Raw genomic sequence first — 10,000 nt, forward strand, 5'->3', positions numbered from 1 at the left:
TATATATATATATATATATATATATATATATATATATATATATATATATATATATATATTGCCCATTCATTATCTTTCAGTCTTCATCATGGTAGCCTATCCACTGAAGTGTGTAAACTACACTGTTCAACATTGTAGCCCTGAAGAACACCACGAGATAATAGCTGAAACAGCTGTAGAATAATTCGTCTCCTCATTGAGAAATTTTTCAGGATTCTCAACACACATATATCAGTGGGCCACGTCTTAAGACTAATACCATTCCCAAAATGTATATATTAGACTCACCTCATCAAGAGCTTTGTGAATGAGCCAAAGCCTCTTTGATTGGCCACCTTCTGTGTGTACTTGACAGTCATGGCTGTTGGTGATGGTCTAGAGGGACGAGTTTGATGACGCTTTTAATTCTTCTTCTTTATTTGTCTAAACTCTGAGCACATCCTCTCCTCTGATTGGTTTTGCCAGACGAATGGGAGTAAAGTCTAATCCACAGTCTCTGTAAATAATGGAACAAAGGTCAAAGTTTACATGGAAAGGTCACATTCATATAAAAAAAACAGTTACAAGTAGATGGGCCCTCAGCAAAGCTATTTCTCGACCTTTTGCTCAACCGTGACCTTGACCTTTGACATTGACCTTACAAAATTTCATAATAATTTCCAACTTTTTACATAACAGTTAATCCCTGCAAGTTTCATTACTCTAAGATTAAAATCTTAGCCAGGAAGTTGTTCACGAACAAACACAAATACACACACAAACAGGGGGGTAAAACATAACCTCCTTCCAACTTCATTGGCGGAGGTAATAAAACAGACAGATTATCCATTACATAGAAACATGTTACGTAGGCCTTCACCACGGAATATAATTGGCAGTTTTAGAAAGGGTAGAAAAGACAAGAAAAATACGGGAAAAGGTCTTGTATAAATCCCTTGAGAAATCAAGGAGTGATGATACTGAAGTCAAAAGGCTCGTTCATTTTCGTCTTGTTTACACAGCTAACCAGAGCAGTGGATTGTTTCAGTATTTTTTTTTATAAATATTAGATTAAAACACAGTCGCCTTTTCCCTCACCATCGTGAATTGGAGGCCTGTGGGCCTCTAGCTTCCTATCAACATTATTAGGTAAAACTGAACTATATTATAATCATTATTATTATTATTATTATTACTTGCTAAGCTACGACCCTTGTTCGAAAAGCAGGATGCTATAAGCCCAAGGGCTCCAACAGGAAAAAATAGCCCAGTGAGGAAAGGAAACAAGGAAAAATAAAATATTCTAAAAAGAGTAACAACATTAAAATAAATATTTCTTATATACACTATAAAAACAGGAGGAAGAGAAATAAGATAGACTAGTGTGCCCGATTGTACCCTCAAGCAAGAGAACTCCAACCCAATACAGTGGAAGACCATAGAACAGAGGCTATGGCACTACCTAAGACTAGAGAAGAATGGTTTGATTTTGGAGTGTCCTCCTAGAAGAACTGCTAACCATAGCTGAAGAGTCTTTTCTACCCTTACCAAGAGGAAAGTAGCCACTGAATAATTATAGTGCAGTAGTTAACCCTTTGGGTGAAGAAGAATTGCTTGGTAATCTCAGTGTTGTCAGGTGAATGAGGACAGATGAGAATCTTTAAAGAATAGGCCAGACTATTCGGTGTATGTGTAGGCAAAGGGAAAGTAAACCGTAACCAGAGAGAGGGATCCAGGTAGTATCTCAATGCTTTCTTTTGTGAATGATTAACAATGAAGAATCAGAATAATTTCTTTACTGAAATAGTAATTCAATTTAGAAACGGCATTCGAAGAGAGATCTATCATAGGAAGAGATTTAAGGTTTTAAAAGTCGTCATGAATGGCAGAGGCAAGGAACAAGGACAATGAACTGGAGACTGACCCCTCTCCACCTAAGCTAGGTACAGAGAGGGCTAGGGAATGGGTGATGATGACTCAGCAGGTAGACCTATAGGCTACCCCCAAACACCCCAGCCTTAGCTCATAAGGATGGTGAGGTAGCTGACACTACAAAAAACTACCAAGATTGAGCGGGACTCGAAAAGCAAGATGCTATAAGCCCAAGGGCTCCTACAGGGAAAAATAGCCCAGTGAGGAAATGAAATAAGGAAATAAATAAACTATATGAGAAGTAAAGAACAAATAAGAAAGAATATTTTAAGAACAGTAACAACATTAAAATGGATCTGGCATATATAAACAACGAAGAGAGACTCATGTCAGCCTGTTCAACATAAAAACATTCGCTGCAAGTTTGAACTTTTGAAGTTCCACCGATTCAACTACCTGATTACTACTGGCATTATTACTGTCGATAAAAAAAAACATTGCTTAAAACAAAAGTTTTAAGACTAATAAAAAAATATACAAGAGATAATACTAATCACAATTGAGTTTGATGAGAACCACTACAAAATTACAAAGGACTTCTGTCATGTCTATTGTTCATTACTTTCTCATATATCTTGTTATCTTCTGATAATGATATGTAATTACCCTAAGTGTAGTAATATCTTGATGGATATTATACGCGTCCGGAACACGTATCGTGAGACGCGAATACTCTTCATGGAAGATACTCGCTTTTACTTATTTACTTAATCTATTATCTTTCTGATTATCCTTATAGGTTTAAAGGTCACTTAAGGCTGTGGTGGTCTATGTAGTAACGTCCCTGACTGGTGATCGCCAGACTGAGGGGTCAAGTCCCGTTCAAACTCGTTAGTTCCTTTGGTCGATGCAACCTCACCATCCTTGTGAGCTAAGGATGTAAGGGGCGTTGGGGGAGCCTATAGGTCTATCTGCTGATTCATCAACAGCCATTGCCTGTCCATCTTATGTCCTGGCTTGGGTGGAGAGGGGGCTTGCGCACTGATCATATGTACATATATATAGTCAGTCTCTAGGGCACTGTCCTGCTCGATAGGGCAATGTCAATGGCAGAGGTAAGAAAGAACACCTAAGCCCCTCTCAATAAAGCTAGGACCAGGGAGGGCCAGGCAATGGCTGTTGATGACTCAGCGGGTAGACATATAGGCTCCCCCAAACGCTCCATCCTTAGCTCACAAGGATGGTGAGGTTACAGACACTAAAGGAACTATCAAGCTTGAGTGGAATTTGAATTCCATTCCAACAAATTGTTAGGCATGGATATTTCCTATCTTGAGGTAACTGGAGGGTAGACACTTCCCCCTGTACTCTGTAACAATTACTTGTTGCTCATAGAATGAGACTCCAGGTTCTCTATACATGTTCAGACCACCTAAAGAAATTTGAGATTGTTTCCTAACCCATAAAAAACAGATAATTCCTCTGTGTTTTCTGATATCCATCAGGCAATCTTTATTTCCATGCTATAGCTTTTGCACTTCAAAACATTTATGATCCTTATCTTCAGCAGCTACTCTACTGTCTCTCTCTTACACATACGCCCATATATATATATATATATATATATATATATATATATATATATATATATATATATATATATATATATATACAGTGGCACTTCCTACTTTGCCATAGTTATTCATGTAAGATCAGCAAAGTTAAACAGTGCTTAGTGCAACTAGTACCCCAAAAGATGACCACCATGAAAATCCCTTCTGGCAAGTTATAGGGCTCACATACCCCAAATCCTAAATGACAGTTATGGATATAAAGGATATAGATTAAAAATGAGATGAGAAATATGTATGTTTATGGCAACAAAGCTGATTAAGGCTTGGTGTCAGTCCAAGGCTAACAAAGCGGTAATACGCGAGACATTCAAAACTGAGTTTTACGGAACTTTGTGTCTATTCTGTTAATGCGGTCAACACTTCATTACTTATACTATATGTGTTTTGATTAAAAAGTCATTAGAAGATTTTCTTTAATTGTGTTTCACTTTGATTACAATCTGAATTAGATTATATCTTAAATGATAGATTTTGTATTGATCATTGGTAATCGTAATAATAAGTAACACAATGGTTGATCTGCCAAAGTTACCCTTTTCTTTACCCAAAACAAATGTAAAACAAATGAAAAAGCCTAAAAGTAGAGGAGAATAAACATTCACGATGAGATCCGTACAAAGTTTACCGAGGTATTGTTTTTTTTTGTATTCGGATGAGAGCAGAAGAGAAGTTTTAATCTTGAAGGAGGTCTAATTTGAAGGTGCGTTTGTTTATGGAACTTTCTCCCTCATACCAGTTACATGAGCTTTGCTTTCCCAAAATCAAAGCGAATCTCTCCGCAGAATCGAACGACCGGGAGTGACATATGTGTTGTTATCAATCGGTATCAATCGATTGATCACAAAAGACTATTCAAGAGGACCTGTATTTCCTGTAGAGTTGTTGCTTGCCTGCCTTTGATGAGCCACCGTGTAAAAAAGGCTGAGAGGAATTGTACAAGATTGTCAAAATGAATAATCCTAAAAGCATGAAATCCTTAATAAGTCTTTCCAGAGGTCCACACGATCCAGCAGCTTCTGAATACGTGCCACGTTGGTATCACAGAGTGTTGCGTAAACTACATCGTCATGCATGTACATAAAACAATGAACTATAGAGTAGGTTTTTCCAGACTTCTGGAGCTTCAAAGATAGAATCTTGGGAGGACTTTTCACTGTGATCCTACATTGGGATACTGGTTAGACCAAGCGCTGTTTAACTTCGCTGATCTTACACCAATACAGTATACAGTATATATGCACATGAGTGTGTATGTGGGTGAGTGTCTATGTAAAGGAGGCAGCAGGGTAGCTGCTGAAGATAGGATCAGGAGTGTTTTGCAATACAAAAGCTGTAGCAAGGAACTCGGAGAACTTCTTCTTCCTACGACATTGAAGACAAACTGGTGCTATACTTACGTACAGTTTGTCTCAGAAATTCCTGGCGCAGGTTGCTCCGAGGAAATTCCCCTTGTCCCACCCTTACTGTGCGGAGAGTACCCAAAGAGATAAGTGTAGGGAGAGATGGCATCAGTGATGGGCAGGGAATCTATGCTCAGTAAGCGTGAGACGGAGAGTTAACCCGAACCTCATGATAGAGGTAGCTCATGTGATTTGGGAAACAGGGAGGAATGCAGTGAAGTTCAGGGTCTGGAAGTTTTCTATACGAATGAACTATTAAATATTCTATAGATGGAAATGGTGTAACTGATGACAGTAAGGAGAAGTTGAATACACCGGTGAAAGACCTTTAAAGCCGGAAATAGAGAGGAATGGTGAGCCATGATTACCGACGTCCTTAGGGATATGGCATCTGGGTGATAATGATGTAGATGATGATGATAAATAATGAAGGTGTCAAGTTATGCTTCAATATTTAATTTATAATTGATAGTGGCTAATTTTTTTAAATAATGAAATTGAATAACAATATATATATATATATATATATATATATATATATATATATATATATATATATATATATATATGTCTATCTATCTAACAAGGTACTTCCCCCAATTTTGGGAGTAGACGACATCAAAAGAAAGGAACAAAAGGCGACTTTTCTTCTCCTCACTTCTCCCAGCCTGACGAGGTATTCAGCCGTCGAGCGAAGCCCAGCTCGAGTACTGAAATCTAAGTGTTTTATGATAATATCTACAAAATATATTAAAATAAAGAATATTTTAGTTAAATAACCATAATATCATGGCCATATTTTCCTGTTACTAGGTTTGGGAGGCTAGGCTTCTCTCAAACCAGGACTCCAGGAGACACGAACTGACCTAACCTAACCTAGGACAATGTTCCACAGAATGTAATATGGTTTCTATAACAATAAACAACATTAATATCGAACCTTCCGATCTGGAGTTATCCAGCTAATACAAACAGACATCCCAGCTGAATCTACTGTAGTCAACACATGGCCAAACATAAAAGAAAACATTATTTATCGAATCACAAAGAGATTTTTTTAATCGGCCAACCTCACACACGTTACGCGTCCTGTGTATAAACAGCCTTTGTGTTCAAGGGAAAGATGACCTCAGCACAGAGTTGCCAGGGTTTAGAAATGAGAAAAAGGCAAAACTCTAATCAACAGAAGTTTTAAAAGGCCTACCTATTAGTTTAAAAAGGCTTAATATATACAGTAGTTATTTAAGACCAGCCTTTTTTCATATTAAAGTCCAACCAATTTTTTTAAAAAAGGACAAATTCGAGTTTTTTGGCCTGAAAAATGCCTAACTGGCAACCCTGAGATTGGATCGGGAGTAATACCATCTGTTGATCACCGAGTTCCCTTTAAACTTATCATAGAGGATAGATGACTTGATAAACCACAATCTATCAAATAGAAAAAAAATTATAAATTAATTTTATAAATATATCTCTTTCGTCAATATATATTACATAGATAATCAGAAGAGCTTTTAATCATCATTATTATTTTCACAGCGACCGACTCGGCAAAGGTGAAAGGTCTCCAGGTTGATTTCACATCAAAGAAACTTTATTTTCACCGTGTTGTTTTTGTCGAAGGTGGTTATTTTCACCGTTTTTTTTTTAAACCCGGCCAGGGTTATTCTAACGCTATGTAGGTCACAGCCAGATACGAAGAATTTCTTTTGCATCTCTCTCTCTCTCTCTCTCTCTCTCTCTCTCTCTCTCTCTCTCTCTCTCTCTCTCTTAGAGGTAGGATAATAGGAAAAATATTACGAGGTGCGTTTGCGCCAACTCGCAGGGGTGCCCTTTTAGCTCGGAAAAGTTTCCTGCCACCTGATTGGTTGGACGAGATCATTCTAACCAATCAGCTATTAGCAAACTTATACAGTATATATATACATATATACCAAGCAATTTTTCTTCACCCAAGGGGTTAACAACTGCAATGTAATTGTTCAGTGGCTACTTTCCTCTTGGTAAGGGCAGAAGAGACTCTTTAGCTATGGTAAGCAGCTCTTCTAGGAGGACACCCCCAGGACACTCCAAAATTAAACCATTGTTCTCTGGTCTTGGGTAGTGCCATAGCCTTCGTACCATTGCCTTCTACTGCCTTGGATGAGAGTTCTCTTGCTTGAGGGTACACTCGGGTATGCTGTTCTATCTTATTTCACTTACTCTTGTTCGTTTGAAATTTTTATAGTTTATATGTGAAAGATATAATTTAAACTTAATAATGTTTCATTGTTTATTTATTCCCTTGTTTTCTTTCCTCACTGGGCTATTTTTTCCCTATTGGAGCCCTTGCTTTTCCACCTAGGGTTATATCCTGGCTTGTAATAATAATAATAATAATAATAATAATAATAATAATGATAATAATAACAATAATCATAATAATAATAACAATAATATGGATAATAATAATAATAATAACAATAATATGGATAATAATAATAATAATAATAATAATAATAATAATAATAATAATAATAGTAATAACAACAACAACAACAACAATAATAATAACGTACTACTTGTTTTTAAGTCTCCTACTTATAAGACTCCTTTTTAAAAGGATATTTCTCCAGCATATCAATGAGGTTAAATCTCATTCTTACTCCCATCTCTCTTTTATTACCTTCTTCGGCTCTAAGATTTCGAGAGTTAACATCCACTAAGAAAATCTCTCTCTCTCTCTCTCTCTCTCTCTCTCTCTCTCTCTCTCTCTCTCTCTTTCTCTCTCTCTCTCTCTGTATCCTTAGCAAATCATTATTTTTGTTCCTCAATAATAGCCGAGTCACTACGTACCCAAGAAGATAGGAACACACACTCTCTCTCTCTCTCTCTCTCTCTCTCTCTCTCTCTCTCTCTCTCTCTCTCTCTCTCTCTCTCTCTCTCTAAAGAAAGGTTTTCCCCAGCCGTCTACAGGTGTGTGGAGTCTCCCGTCAAAATCTCTGTCTCGTTTCCCTTTTGAGAGAGAGAGTCCTACTTTAGACGGACCAATTAGGTGTCTGCGCGCTTTTGAAAACTGATAATTAGATTCTGTCGAAGTTCACACTCAGGGAAGAAGAAGAAGAAGAAGAAGAAGAAAGGAGTGCTGGCTTGTAAAGGAATAATTATACACACATACATACATACATACATATATGTATATCCTGTATATAGGTATATATATGTATATATATATGTTTATGTATATATACTGTATGTATGTATATATATATATACTGTATGTATGTACAGTATATATATATATATATATACATTTATATATAATATATATATATATTGATATATATATATATACATATATATATATGAATATATTTATATATGTATATATATATAAAATATATATATATATATATATATATATATATAATATATATATATATATGTATATATATAAATATATGTATATATATGTATATATAAATATATACATATGTATATAAATACATATATATATATATATATATATATATATATATATTTATATATATATATATTTATATACATATATATAAACATATATATACACTGTCCCTTTCCGAGTGTGGAAAAGGGTTTGCATATCGCCATGATACACAAAGCCGAACTAGTCATCGGCCACCCATACTAGGTTGGTTTGCTGTGGGCGATGAGACTAAAGACTCCCATTAATACCAATATGCAGTTGGCCAGACTGGTGATAGAAACTGTCCAAAGCCCAGAATAAGGACACGCCTGAGGCCTTTGTCCTTCAGTGGACTAGAAACGGCTGCATTTGTTGTATAAATTGTGATTTTTAGCACATAAGTGTACCAACCCATCGTGGGAGTCGAACCTATAAATAACTAGAGGGGCGCTCAGTAGAGCGCAGACCTCCGCCGCGGCAGCTTATTTCTCAACCTTGACCTTGACCTTCGACAATAACATGTATTAATTGGCGTGGATTTTCCTACACTCAAAATATGAACCAAGTTTGAGGTCTCTGTGACAACGATGTCCAAACTTATGGCTGATTACGTGAATTGGACATTTTGCTTAACCGCAACCTTGACCTTTGACCTTGACCTTCCAAGATTTATTCATTTCCAGATTTTTACATAACAGTTAATCCCTGCAAGTTTTATTACTCTACTATTAAAACTGTGGCCAGGAAGTCGTTCACAAACAAACACACACAAACAGGGGCGAAAACATAACCTCCTTCCAACTTCGTTGGCGGAGGTAATAAGATATATATTTATCTGTGTGAGACTTTACAGATGGTATATTCTGGAACTATTATATATGAAAGCTGATAAAGATCTATTATTATTATTATTATTATTATTATTATTATTATTATTATTATCATCATCATTATCATTAATAATATTATTATTAATATTACTATAATAATAATAATAATAATAATAATAAAATTATTATTTTTATTATCATTATTATTATTATTATTAATATCAAAATTATTATTATTAACTAAGCTACAACCGTAGTTGGAAAAGCAGGATGCCATAAGCCCAAAGGCTCCAACAGGGGAAAAAGTAGCCCAGTAAGGAAAGGAAATAATTAAACGATATAAGATATAAGAAGTAACATCAACAACACCAAAACAGATCTTTCATATATGAACTATAAAAAGATCAAACTACCCGATTAAGAAGATCATTCCACAACTTGATCGCAGGTGGAATAAAACTTCTAGAATACTGTGTAGTATTGAGCCTTATGATGGAGAAGGCCTGGCTATTAGAATGAACTGTCCATATATGGACATAGTGACTACAGTACCCCTCGTGTAGGAGAATGCAGACATCACCAGTACCTCTTCAGGGCTAAGCCATTATCTGCACCCACTTTATTAGTCTTCTACTTGATTTAGATCATAAAAATAGTTAGGATCTGTTTGGACTATTGACTGCAAAGTCCTTGCCAGCCCAGGATAGGACCAGGGGAAACTAGACACTAGCTCCTGACGACTTATGATAGCTCATATGGACGGTGAGCGAGTGTCCAGTATCAAAATGCGTTAAGCCTTGAGCGAGACTTGAAATCGAGACCTAGAGGTAAAGATGTGCCAATGAGCCCTCTATTTTTATT

The 10,000-nt window shown here is 36.1% G+C and overlaps 1 protein-coding gene across 3 annotated transcripts in view; it reads right to left on the reverse strand.

The window, feature by feature from the left end:
* The window catches only part of LOC137619313 (bestrophin-3-like), a 32,878-nt gene that overhangs the window by 14,702 nt on the left and 8,176 nt on the right, over positions 1 to 10,000 (reverse strand). For 2 of the 3 annotated variants that reach the window (XM_068349474.1, XM_068349473.1), the window contains exon 2: positions 289 to 496. In XM_068349474.1, coding sequence (XP_068205575.1) covers positions 289 to 359 — 71 coding nt within the window. In that variant the 5' untranslated portion in view covers positions 360 to 496. Of the gene's footprint in view, positions 1 to 288; positions 497 to 5,825; positions 5,952 to 10,000 lie in introns of those variants that run through there. The other variant, XM_068349475.1, reaches the window with a different exon arrangement.

The sequence above is a fragment of the Palaemon carinicauda genome, chromosome 25, assembly GCF_036898095.1.
Source record: "Palaemon carinicauda isolate YSFRI2023 chromosome 25, ASM3689809v2, whole genome shotgun sequence".
NCBI classification, from domain to species: domain Eukaryota; kingdom Metazoa; phylum Arthropoda; class Malacostraca; order Decapoda; family Palaemonidae; genus Palaemon; species Palaemon carinicauda.